The sequence below is a fragment of the Saccopteryx bilineata genome, chromosome 3 (assembly GCF_036850765.1).
Source record: "Saccopteryx bilineata isolate mSacBil1 chromosome 3, mSacBil1_pri_phased_curated, whole genome shotgun sequence".
NCBI lineage: Eukaryota > Metazoa > Chordata > Mammalia > Chiroptera > Emballonuridae > Saccopteryx > Saccopteryx bilineata.
This window is the reverse complement of record NC_089492.1, coordinates 289,409,976-289,422,667: the sequence shown is the minus strand read 5'-3', so window position 1 is coordinate 289,422,667 and position 12,692 is coordinate 289,409,976. Positions and strand designations below refer to the sequence as shown.

Below are 12,692 nucleotides of genomic sequence, written 5' to 3'. Positions count from 1 at the left end.
ATCGTACATGCAGTTTACTCAGTGTCACAAAACGACCAGAAACTGTAGTTCGCATCACAACTGCTGTTAACTAAGCTAATATCTAGCTAGGATGCTGGAGAAATGAAAAATACAAGTAGGCCCCTAGGCTTACTTAATTTTATCCAAAATATTTTGAACTTCGTGGATTTAGTCTGCGGGCCGCACAAAATTGTTCGGCGGGCCGCGAGTTTGAGACCCCTGGTTTAAGTCAATTATTGGTGTCATGGTCCTCTTCTGATTCTAGGGAATGGATGGGAAGTATTAATTCTATACCTCCTCTAAAAGGTGAGATTTCTAAGAGAAACCAAAGGGAGGAGAGACAAGTTTTCTTTCTTTCTTTCTTCTTTTGAGAGAAAAGGGGAACATCAAACTGTTCCTGTTTGTGCCATGACTGGGAAATAGAACCCGCAACCTCCATGCTCCTGGACTACGCTCCAACCAATTAAGCTATCTGACCAGAGCTTAATTTTTTTATTTTTATTTTTTATACTTATGATTTTTTGAGAGAGAGAGAGAAGGGAGAGAGAGGGAAGGGGGAAGGGAAGTGTTCATTTGTTGTTCCACTCAGTACTGTGTGTATTCATTGGTTGCTACAAGTGTGTGCCCTGATTGGGGATTGAACAGGCAACCTTGTTTCAGGAGGACACTTAACCGATTGAGCTAACTGGCCAGGGCCAACAAAGAAATTTTCTATTTCACTAGAGCAGCAATTTCGTACCAGTATGCCAAAAGAATTAAAAAAAATTATTCATTGATTTTGAGAGAGATAGAGAGGAGAGTGAGAAACACTGTTTGTTCCCCTATCCATGCAATCACTGGTTGATTCTTGCATGTGCCCTGACTCGGGATTGAACCCACAACCTTGCCATGTTGGGATGGCACTCTAACCAACTGACCTATTCAGCCAGGGTCACAAAAAATTTATTAGGATTTTAAAAGATTTTATTTGTTTTTGCAGGGAGAGGCGGGGCAAGGGGAGGAAAAGTAGCTGCTTCACTGTAGGCGTTCATGGGTTGCTTCTCCTATGTGCCTTGACTGGGCAAGCCCAGGGTTTCCAACCAACAACCTCAGTGCTCCAGGTCTGTGCTCTCTCTACCCATTGCATCACCACAGGCCAGGCAAGAATTTTTTTTAAATCGCAATACCTATTTTGTCAGGGGCCCTGGCCCCTTTCCCCTTAACTGTCAAATAAAAAAATGACAACAGCCTGACTAGGCGGTGGCGCAGTGGATAGAGCGTAGAACTGGGATGCTGAAGACCCAGGTTCGAGATCCCGAGGTCACCAGCTTGAGCGTGGGCTCATCTGGTTTGAGCAAAAGCTCACCAACTTGGACCCAGGGTCACTGGCTCGAGCAAGGGGTTACTCGGTCTGCTGAAGGCCCATGGTCAAGGCACATATGAGAAAGCAATCAATGAACAACTAAGGTGTCGCAATGAGCAACGAAAAACTAATGATTGATGCTTCTCATCTCTCCGTTCCTGTCTGTCTGTCCCTGTCTATCTTCTCGAACTCTATGTCTGTTAAAAAAAAAAAAAGGGCCTGACCAGGCGGTGGCGCAGTGGATAGAGCATCAGACTGGGATGCAGAGGACCCGGGTTCGAGACCCTAAGGTCACCAGCTTGAGTGCGGGCTCATCTGGCTTGAAGAAAAAGCTCACCAGCTTGAACCCAAGGTCGCTGGGTCCAGCAAGGGGTTACTCGGTCTGCTGAAGGCCTGCGGTCAGGGCACATATGAGAAAGCAATCAATGAACAACTAAGGTGTCGCAATGCGCAACGAAAAGCTAATGATGGATGCTTCTCATTTCTCTCCGTTCCTGTCTGTCTGTTCCTGTCTATCCCTCTCTCTGACTCACTCTGTCTCTATAAAAAATAAATTAGTGAATTAAAAAAAAATGACAACAGCCAACACAATAACCCTTTGTAAATGATTCAACATTCCTATTTTTTTTGGTCAGATAGGTAAACAATGTTTTTTGGTGTGCCACATAATTTTAGTTTATGTGTCTCGTGAGATGTTAAAGGTTGAAAATCACTGCCCTGGAGTGCCAGGCAGGGAGACAAGGAGTAGTCCTGGTTGGTCATATCCCTGTATGAAGAGCTACTGTTTTCCAAGAACTTCTTCAAGAAATAGGTATTGGATACTTACTGAGCAAGAGTGGTCACTGTCACATGACACAATGCAAGTTTGGAGTTTTCTTTCATTCATTCACTCATTCATTCATTCATTTATAGAGACAGAGAGAGAGATAGACAGGAACGGAGAGATGAGAAGCATCAATCAGTTTTTCGTTGCGCGTTGCAACACCTTAGTTGTTCATTGATTGCTTTCTCATATGTGCCTTGACCGCGAGTCTTCAGCAGACTGAGTAACCCCTTGCTCGAGCCAGTGACCTTGGGTCAAAGCTGGTGAGCTTTTGCTCAAACCAGATGAGCCTGCACTCAAGCTGGTGACCTCGGGGTCTTGAACCTGGGTCCTCTGCATCCCAGTCTGATGCTCTATTCACTGCGCCACCGCCTGGTCAGGCTGGAGTTTTCTTTCTTAGTTTCTTAGTGTGACTGAGTGGTCTCTGAATTCTAGGCTGTTTTGTCTGTCATCTCGCCCATTATTATTAGGAACAAGTTCTTTATTTCAGTTTCTTACTAGAGGGGGATGATGTTAATGTGTAAATTGTAAAATTTTTACCCCAGTGAATAAGATCAGTTTTAAAAAAAAAACAACAGCTTTTCTTTCCTTTGGATTGCACCTCTAAAAATTATTCTTTTAAACTACCAAGAGGATAATATCCTTTCTTGACCCTTTCTTATTCAGGCAAATCAAGTTGCTCTGGGCGAATCAGACTCTGGTCGTCACTGGCTTGGCTCAGGACATCTGCTCTGGCCACAATGCTCAGACTACACTCAAATCTGGCTAATTCTCTGTGTGAACACTGTAAGACGCTGTGAATAGTGTTTCCACAGACCAAGTCCAACATCTGTTAGTATCTTACTAGCTTTGTAAAACACCTGAGTTAGTTGTCACCGCTAGGATTTCCTCCAACCAGTGACAATATTGCTGAAATAACACTAAAAAAAAAAAAAAAAAAAAAAAAGAGAGACAATAGCCTGACCAGGCAGCGGGCGGTGGCGCAGTGGATAGAGCATCGGATTGGGATGCAGAAGACCTAGGTTCGAGACCCCGAGGTTTCCAGCTTGTGTGAGGGCTCATCTGATTTGAGCAAAAAGCTCACCAGCTTGAGCCCAAGGTTGCTGGCTCGAGCAAGGGGTTACTTGGTCTGCTGAAGGCCCGCGGTCAAGGCACATATGAGAAAGCAAACAATGAACTAAGGTGTCGCAATGTGCAACGAAAAACTAATGATTGATGCTTCTCATCTCTCCATTCCTGTCTGTCTGTCCCTGTCTATCCTTCTCTCTGACTCTGTCTGTAGAAAAAAAAATTAAAATAAAAAAATAAAGAGACAATAGTCAACTACCATCGACCGAGGCCAGCACTAAACTAAACATTTTCTTGCTTAGGAAATTAAGGCTCAGAAAAGTATTTCTAAGATAAACCCAGTCGCTGAAGCCACTAAATGTTTCCATCGTAATTCTCTCAACCACGGAAACAGCAATAGGCAACCAAGGTAGCCAGCCTTCATTCACTCCCTCGGCAATCATTTTTTATCTTTTAGGGGTTCTTCCAACCGTCATTTTGATTTAGGATATCTAAGTCAGATTTCTGATTTGGATTTAAAAGTTTATGTGACCCCTCCCCCATCAACCTTTACAGTTTTTGTTTTTTTGTCTTCGAAGCTACACTCTGCTCTTGAGTCATTTGCATTTTGCATATAGATTTTCCTTTCCACAAGGGTCAGGAATGCCAGGCCTCCTCCCGGTAATCCGATCAGGCCGGTTAATTTTCAACTGGGTGTTGCGAGTCCATCAGCCTTTAACACCCAAGTTGTAAAGCAGGCTGCTGCGCAGCACTGAAAACACGGCGAACTCAATTCAATAGCAATGATAATAATAATAATAAAAAGTCCAGGACCACCCCGAACACCTCACTCCCCCCCCCTTTTTTTTGCCTCGCGGTGGTCACCCCGGGAGGAAGAGACTCAGGAAAAGGACTCAAAAGCGAGTAAACGGGCGGCCCCCCGGTGAAGGCAAGAGGGACAGGCAAGCGGTTCAAGCCCACGTTTCGGAACACACCGGTACCGCCGGGAGAGGTTCCGACGCGGGAACCCGACACCTCCAAGTGTCACGAGAGTCTCGGTCCCCGCTGTCCCCGGTTCCCAGGAGCAAGGGGTGACCCGGCCAGAAAAACCACAGCCGCGGAGACAAGTTCGCTCCCCGCGCCTGACGCGCCAGGAGCCGAGCGCGGGGGTGGCCCCGACGTCAGCGCCGCCGCCCCTACTCGCGCCCACGCTGCGGGGGACCCCGGCTTCACAAAGGGGCACGAACCCTTCGTCCCGAAGGAGAAAGACGAAGCGCTGACCGCCTCCGCCCTCCGCGACCAAGGCCGCCCGCCCGCCCTCCGCGGCGACTTCGGCCCCTCCCGCCCCCGCAGAGACCAAGGCGCTACCGCTCGCGCCGCCCCTCCCCCACTGCCGAGCCGGCGCGAGCCTCCGCACAGCCCCCGCTCCGGCCGTCTCCAGTCCCAGAGACTCCGCCTCCGCAAAGCTCTATGGGGATTGAAGTCCTCGAGTCGGCCTTTGTGGGCCCTAGCCGTGACACCTGGGACTACGACTCCCATAATGCTCAGCGTCGCCTCTCCACGCCACGCCCCTCCCTTCGGCTTCCTTTCCGCTTCAGACTACATTTCCCGACAGGCCTCGCGGATCTCCCGCCCTCCCTCCTGAGACACGAGCCGAACTGGGCGTCAGGTCGGGGAGCCGGTCGGGTTCCCGCTCGCCGCCGCCACCGCCCCCCGCAGCGACTCTCCCGCCTCTCTCGCCGCGCCGGCCGCGGGAGCTGCATCGTTAACTCTGCTCGGCCGTGGAGCCGCTGGTTCGGGAGCACCGAGTGTGGGACGCGACGCGACACGGCGAGCCCCCCATCATCGCTAGCTGGGCAACCCCTCCCCGGTCCGCCCTGGTCCTAACGCGGCCGCCAGAGCCCCCAGCCCCGAGCGGCTCCCCGGTTCGGTGCCCGCGTTTCGGCCCCTGCACTCCCGCAGCCGCCGCCCCCCACCCTGAACATGGACTCCGACTCCTGCGCCGCCGCCTTCCACCCTGAGGTGAGTGAGACCTCCGTCCGGATCGCCCCCGACCAACCCCTCCGCGCCGGTTCCTCGCCTCCTGGAGCTGGCCCCCGGCCCCCGAGCAGCGCGCTCCCCTCCCCCAGCTCCTCGGCGTCGTCCCCCCGGCGCCCAGCCCCGCCCCCCACTGGGGCCCGCGCCCGGTCCTCCCGCCCGCCTGGCCTCCGCGTCCCTCCCGCGGGCGGCAGCTCCGATCCCTCCGGGGCCTCGGGGGCCTCGGGAGCCGTCTGCGCTCCCGGCCCCGCCCCCGCTCGCCTCGCTTACCCCTTCCCGCCCCCCAGGGACTCGGTCCGAGCGCCGCCGCCCCGCGCTCTTCCTTCTGGCCTGAGCCCCCCCCTCCCCCCGGGAGGGGCCGGGCCCCCTCGGCCGGGGACTCGGCCAGGGACTCGGTGGTGGACTCGGCCGTGCGCGCCCCCGCCTGAGGCCCCGATCCTCCAGGCCCAGCGGCCCGCCCCGCCCCCGGGCTCCCGCGCGGCCCCCGCCCCCTCCGGCTCCGGGGAGCCGAGCCCCCAGCCCCCGCGCTCGCGTCCCTCTCCGGGGCCCCCGCCCCCGCCCGCGGGCTCTGTTCGCCCCGCCTCCCATTCCTCCTTCCGGGGATCGGCCCTCGGTACTCCTGGTCGGCGCCCTTGCCGCGGGCCCTTTTCCCTTCCCGCGGGGTCCGGAGTGCGGGTCGGGCCGCGGGAAGACGGCGCCGTGTACGCCTCTCGCCGCGCTGACGCCTCGGGGGTTCGCGGGGTCTGCCAGCCCCTAGACCTGAGGCCTGCCGGCTTTTCGCGCCCCCTTCCCCGCGGGATGGGCCCCGCACCTTCCGGGATTGAGTGGCGGCGGGGGGCGGCTTCCGCGGGAGGGCGAGAGGGGGCCGCACCGCCATCTGCCTTTCTTAAAGGCGGCGGCGCGGCGGGCGGTCTGGGGGCGGCGCGGGTCCCCCCGCCCCGTGTCCGAGGGCGCCGCCACTGCTCGGCATTCCGTATTCTGACCCACTTCTGCACCGATCCCCACCAACAAAAAGTTCTTTCCAAGAGTTTGAGGGCCGCGGCCCTCCCACCCTAGCTGGACGGGGGCGGCCAGTAGTTCCTCGGGTGGAGGCAGGACTTCTTGCGCTTTCTGTGCCGGGTCCCGCGCCGAGGCCCGTGCCCCGCGAACCTGCGCGCCCTCCTCGGACCGGCGTCGGAGGCCTGGGGGCAGAAGTGGCGCCCTGGGAAGGAGACCTGCAGGCAGCACGCTCGTGCCTCACTGCGTTCTCAGCCCTGTCCTGGGGAGCGCTGGGCCGGCTCGGGAGCCCCCTCTCCGTTCTCTTACCTACTTCGACCTTAGCCAGGGGAGCTTCCTGCTCGGCTCTGTGAATGGTAGCTCAGCTCTTAGGGGTAGCGTTGAGGTGGATGGCAAGATGCTAAATGAAAAGCCCAGTAGATACGTTACTGAGTAAACCAAAATGAAGTGCCATTGTGCTTGGTAGCAAAAACAGGCTTTTTCTATGAGCTGCTCTTCCCCTCAGGAGAAAGTCCTTTCTTGTTGCGGACATTTCTAGAGTGAGTGGGGACGGGACTCGCAAACCAAACTCTCTAGTATTTCGTCTTCGACATGCAAATAAGACGGGCAGGAATGCTTCTAGTGTTTTCTCTGAGTCGAGCGGCATTTGGGGGCCTGACCCCTGGATGTTGGAGCAGGGGAGACCCTGTGGAGAGGCATCACAGGCAGCCCTGGCTGGGGAGGGGTCCGGCCTCAAAGAGCTGTTATGGGTAGGAAGCTGTGGACTTTTCAAGTCGTTAAATGCTTCAGTTACAGCTACTGCAGTAGTTTATTTTAAAAGTGGAAAATATGTAGCAAAAAAGTAGTTACTAGAGCTGACAGGCCTATAGGAGCAAATAGATAATGCCAGAAAGTGCTCATGAGTGTTAAAGAATAGGCTTTTGGACAAGCTTTTATCTCAGTTTCCCAGTATTCTTGGCATGATGTCATGACACCCCCACTCTCAGCCCTCTGTAAACTGTGTTATTTCTTGACCTGAACTTATCTGGTGTCTGAGTGTAAATCTTACAATGTATTTTTGACTGGCTGGCAGTAATAAAAGCTTCAGCCTGCTTGGTTTTGTTTCTGTGATTTCACCTACAAGTGTCTCCTTTCAAACACACCACGTTTCTCATTTGCTAACAGGAATACTCCCCTGGTTACAAGAGGCGCAGGACCGTGGAGGATTTCAACAAATTCTGCACCTTCGTCTTGGCCTATGCTGGCTACATTCCTTATCCAAAGGAGGTAATCTTCAGCACTTTTGAGACTCTTCTTGCTGGAAGGGTTTGAGCGACAGGATTTCAGACAATAGTTGGGGAAAAATTTCTTGGAGACATAAGACAAGCCTGGGAAATGGCTCCTCACATTCTGGTAGAAAATAAAATGCAGGCTTGTCTAGAAAAGTTTGCTTGAAAATAACTCTTTGCTGTTTGCCTGCTCATTTTGATTTTAGTTGTCATTTACATTCAGCATTTCTTTTGTCTTAGTTCCAGGAATATAGCATAGCAGTTAGGTAATCATATTTCACAAAATGTTCTGACATTAACAGTTTCTACCTGACACCATGCATAGTTACTACAATTGTTAGTTGTATTCCCTGTGCTGCACTACTATCTGCCTGCTCTTGGTGGCCAGTGGTTACTGAGTGCTGACCATGGCCAGGCACTGTCTTTGGCCGTTACATTTTTTAGAGACAGGAAGGGAGAGGAAGAAACAAGCATTGATGTTCTACTTATTTATGCATTCATTGGTTGATTCTTGTGTGTGGTCTGACGAGGGACTGGACCTACAACCTTGGCGTATTGGGACGATGCTGTAACCAACTGAGCAACCAGGCGAGGGCTTCAGGGATTCTTTCTTTCCTTGCTGATAGATGGCTGGAATTGCGGACCAGCACTGCTGCGGCCCTCAAATGTCAGGGGCCTCATTTCTAGTGACCGGGGCTAAAAAGAAAGGATGCCAGTATTTCTAAGGGCCAGGTCCCAGCATTGGTTTATCCTCTGCACTACTATCTAGGTCAGTGGTCAGCAAACTCATTAGTAAAACAGAGCCAAATATCTACAGTACAACAATTGAAATTTCTTTTGAGAGCCAAAAATTTTATACTTAAAACTATATAGGTAGGTACATTCCTTATCGAGGTAGCGCCCGCATGTGGTATTTTGTGGAAGAGCCACACTCAAGGGGCCAAAGAGCCCCATGTGGCTCACAAGCTGCAGTTTGCCAACCAGGGGTCTAGGTGGATTAGGCCTGCTTTGTGCCACACAAAATGTTGCCACTATTTGCAAATAAAATGCTTGAATGGTCTGAAGAGACGATAGTATCCCCCCCACACTGCTTTTGGGGTAATTACCTAATTTGGCTTTTACAATATTTTGAGATAGCTCCCAGTTTTTTTTTTTAAATATATATATATATATATATATATATATATATATGGTTTTTTTTTTTTTTAAGAGAGATGTTTTTCTTTTTCTTTTTTTTTTTTACAGAGGCAGAGATAGACAGGGACAGACAGACAGGAACAGAGAGAGATGAGAAGCATCAATCATCAGTTTCTCGTTGCGCGTTGCGACTTCTTAGTTGTTCATTGATTGCTTTCTCACATGTGCCTTGACCGTGGGCCTTCAGCAGACCGAGTAACCCCTTGCTGGAGCCAGCGACCTTGGGTCCAAGCTGGCGAGCTCTTTGCTCAAGCCAGATGAGCCCGCGCGCGACCTCGGAGTCTCGAACCTGGGTACTTCCGCATCCCAGTCTGACACACTATCCACTGCGCCACCGCCTGGTCAGGCTATATATATATATTTTTAATTTCTGAAGCTAGAAACGGGGAGAGACAGACTCCTGCATGCGCAGGACTGGGATCCACCCAGCACGCCCACCAGGGGACGATGCTCTGCCCCTCGGGGGCATCGCTCTGCCGCAACCAGAGCCACTCTAGCGCCTGGGGCAGAGGCCAAGAAGCCATCCCCAGCGCCCGGGCTATCTTTTGCTCTAGTGGAGCCTTGGCTGCGGGAGGGAAAGAGAGAGACAGAGAGGAAGGAGAGGGGGAGGGGTGGAGAAGCAGATGGGCACTTCTCCTGTGTGCCCTGGCCGGGAATCGAACCTGGGACTTCTGCACGCCAGGGTGACGCTCTACCACTGAGCCAACCGGCCAGGGCTTGTTTTTATTTTTTTACAGGGACAGAGAGAGAGTCAGAGAGAGGGATAGATAGGAACAGACAGACAGGAACGGAGAGAGATGAGAAGCATCAATCATCAATTTTTCGTTGTAACACCTTAGTTCATTGATTGCTTTCTCATATGTGCCTTGACCATGGGCCTTCAGCAGACCAAGTAACCCCTTGCTCAAGCCAGTGACCTTGGGTCCAAGCTGGTGAGCTTTTATCAAACCAGATGAGCCTGCACTCAAGCTGAAGACCTTGGGGTCTCGAACCTGGGTCCTCCGCATCCCAGTCCAACACTCTGTCCACTGCGCCACTGCCTGGTCAGGCGTGATAGCTCCCAGTTTTTAGAATAAGTACTTAGAAATTCTCAAAACGAATTTAAGTTCACTTAATTGAAAAAGACACCTATGGGAGGACAAAGGGTGGGAGATGGTACAGGCAGGAGAGGGGCCCACGGTGGGAGAACCCATCGCCCTCCTCTTGCCAACAGTGGCTGCATATCGGCTGGTTTCCTCAGCCAGGGCAGGAGGTCCTCTCTCACGGGTTCACATTCTCTCTGGAAGATTGCACTAAGTACCAGTGCCATTGTTCTAAGAATAACGCTGTCCTGGCCTGATTGCTCAGTTGGTTAGAGCATCGTGCCAAAGCACAGAGGTTGCTGGTTCGATCCCTGGTCAGGGCACGTTCCTCTCTGTCTCTCTCCCTTCCTCTCTCACTAAAATCAATAAATAAGAGTTTTGGGGGGCAGGGGAGAGAACAATGCTGGGGAGCTTGGCATCTTAGGTTGTGGAAATGCACGTATGCAGGCCTGGCTTGGCCACAGTGCCTGGGGCCACTGCTCATGGCCAGCTCTTGTTGCTGGGGACTGGTCAAAATAATCAGGACCCGTCCCTTTTACCTTTGTCCTTTCAGGAACTCCCTTTGAGGAGCAGCCCCAGCCCTGCCAACAGCACTGCAGGTACCATTGACAGCGATGGCTGGGACGCTGGTTTCACTGACATCTCGTCTGGGGTGCCCTTGCCAGTCTCTGACCGCTGCTTTGGCCACCTGCAGCCCACACTCCTGCAGCGAGCCAAGCCCAGTAACTTCCTGCTGGACAGAAAGAAGACTGACAAGCTGAAGAAGAAGAAGAAGAGGAAGCGAAGGGACAGCGACGTGCCTGGGAAGGAGGGCTACATGGGCAGCTTGCTCAAGCTGGAAGCTGCCGATCCATATGTGGAGACCCCCACGAGCCCTGCCCTGCAGGACATCCCTCAGGCCCCTGGCGATCCCTGCTCGGGCTGGGACTCCGACACCCCTTCCAGTGGGTCTTGTGCCACGGTGTCACCCGATCAGGTCAAAGAGATAAAAACTGAAGGCAAACGGACTATCGTCCGGCAGGGGAAGCAGGTGGTGTTCCGCGACGAGGACAGCACGGGCAATGATGAGGACATCATGGTGGATTCAGGTGAGTGGTCCCAGAGGGATGGCCTGCCTTTGGAGGTCAGAAGAGTGAATGTGAGCGGGAGAGCCCGCTTTCTCTAGGGAGAAAGGTGCGAGAAGGCGGAGACCGAGATGTTCAGGGAAGGGGTTGATCGCAACTGGAGACAGCGAGGTTCCAAGACTGACCTCGAAATGCAGAAGTGATGGAGCTTCTAAGTGTCCACATCATGGTAATCCCTAGGACCACACACTTCAGTGCCTATTGTTGGGCACTTAGCTTTCAGGGAGGGAAGTAGCACCCTTCAGTGGGAGTGGAAACCCGGTTCAGTGGTTAAGGATCGGCTACCATGTCCCATTGGGGAGCAGCTTTCCTGCCGGATGGGGGTCCTGATAGAGAGGGGTTGTGACATGTTTTATCCATCCTCTTATGTGTTTCTTTCTTTTCAGATGATGACTCGTGGGACCTCGTCACCTGCTTCTGCATGAAGCCATTTGCTGGCCGTCCTATGATAGAGTGTAACGAGTGCCACACTTGGATTCACCTGTCCTGTGCCAAAATCCGGAAATCCAATGTTCCGGAAGTGTTTGTCTGCCAAAAGTGCCGGGACTCCAAGTTCGACATCCGCCGCTCCAACCGCTCCCGCATGGGCTCCCGGAAGCTCTTTCTGGACTGACTGCTGGCGAGCGAGGAGACTGGGCAAAGAGTTGGAAGGGACGATGGGCTTTTTTGGCCCCTTTCTTAGTTGAGCACAGAACTCAGCTCTGGTGCAGGCAGAACCCTGCCATTCAGGTGCCTAAGCAAAAGGACCAGCTGTCCAAGGTATAAACTGTACATAGCCAGTGAGTGAATAAAGTCCTCGGAGCCAAAGCTGCTGCTAGAGTTGTTTTCTCTGCAGTGGAGGTGGACCAAACATCCCAGTTTGGTGGGTTTGGTTCAGCTGAAAATGACGGTCCGTGGTAGTTGTGAATTCTTGCTATCGTTAAACTCCCGCTGACGGGAATAAGTGCTATCTGTTATTCCTGCTTCTGCTGTGTTGGGGATAAATGTTGTTTCCCCGGCCTGTTATTGAACAGCCATACGTGCAAACTTTTTCTCTAGTGTAAGTCTTTTTTACCACAGGTGTCTGTACAGCACCCGCCAAGCTGCCCTCCGTTAGTGGTCTGCCCTCTGCCCTGCCTCACTGCCGCCCCTGTCCCCGCCTCTGTCCCTGGAGACTGCCGCTGGACTCTTTTGGCCTTCCTCTGAGAGGGGCAGGGGCCAGCTAGTGGTCCCTGGGTTGCCTTTGTTTGTTAGAAGGGATAATGTGTGGCCAATTCTCTGTAGAAAGAGTTTTGGTTGGGAGATGGATGTAGCCCGTGTTCATAACTCAGTTTCCTGTTTTGCACGATGTAAAAAAACCCGTCCTTATGCACGACATAGCCAAAAGTATTGGCTGAGTTTTGCCTGGGTGCCCTTTTTCCCCTGTCGCTGGTTGGGGCCTGCGAGTGCCCAGGCAAGGTGTTTTAAGTGAGAGAGCACTTGGGTTCCCTCCTTGTCTCTTCCCCCAGCAGGAAGATTAGGTGGTCACTGGGCAGTGTAGTGGGTCAAGGAAAGTTGGGAGGAAGACCTCTCACACGGGTGATTCTTAGCGTCCCCTCAGACAGGGTGGCCTGCTTGCTCCACAGGCCAGGGTTGACTTGAAGCCTTTTGGTTTGAGTTGGAGAGTGCACGATGGTGACACTGGCCTCCAGGTATAGACCATTGAACTGCAGAGTTCCTCAGGTCTGGACAGGGGGCGCTCCTGGGGTGTCCCTGCTCCAGGCCAGTGTGCTCTGGGACACTGGTGGTTCTGGGGCT

General features: G+C 52.9%; 1 protein-coding gene across 2 annotated transcripts; it reads left to right on the top strand.

Moving 5' to 3' along the window:
- Positions 1 to 4,865: 4,865 nt before the first annotated feature.
- PHF13 (PHD finger protein 13) lies at positions 4,866 to 11,723 on the top strand. 2 transcript variants are annotated; one of them, XM_066270574.1, is made up of 4 exons: positions 4,866 to 5,234; positions 7,410 to 7,511; positions 10,346 to 10,880; positions 11,303 to 11,723. In XM_066270574.1, exons 1-4 carry the CDS (start codon positions 5,196 to 5,198, stop codon positions 11,527 to 11,529), a joined length of 903 nt encoding a protein of 300 aa, XP_066126671.1. In that variant the 5' UTR covers positions 4,866 to 5,195; the 3' UTR covers positions 11,530 to 11,723. The 2 variants fall into 2 exon arrangements, with proteins under 2 accessions (XP_066126671.1, XP_066126672.1); XM_066270575.1 differs by lacking the exon at positions 4,866 to 5,234 and adding an exon at positions 6,563 to 6,601.
- The last annotated feature ends 969 nt before the right edge of the window (positions 11,724 to 12,692 follow it).

Bases quoted from the DNA above. Each gene is read 5' to 3' on its own strand.
- PHF13 (XM_066270574.1), top strand. From the start codon at position 5,196: ATGGACTCCGACTCCTGCGCCGCCGCCTTCCACCCTGAG. The intron at 5,235-7,409 runs GTGAGTGAGACC...ATTTGCTAACAG, and splicing joins CCGCCGCCTTCCACCCTGAG to GAATACTCCCCTGGTTACAA. The intron at 7,512-10,345 runs GTAATCTTCAGC...TTGTCCTTTCAG, and splicing joins ACATTCCTTATCCAAAGGAG to GAACTCCCTTTGAGGAGCAG.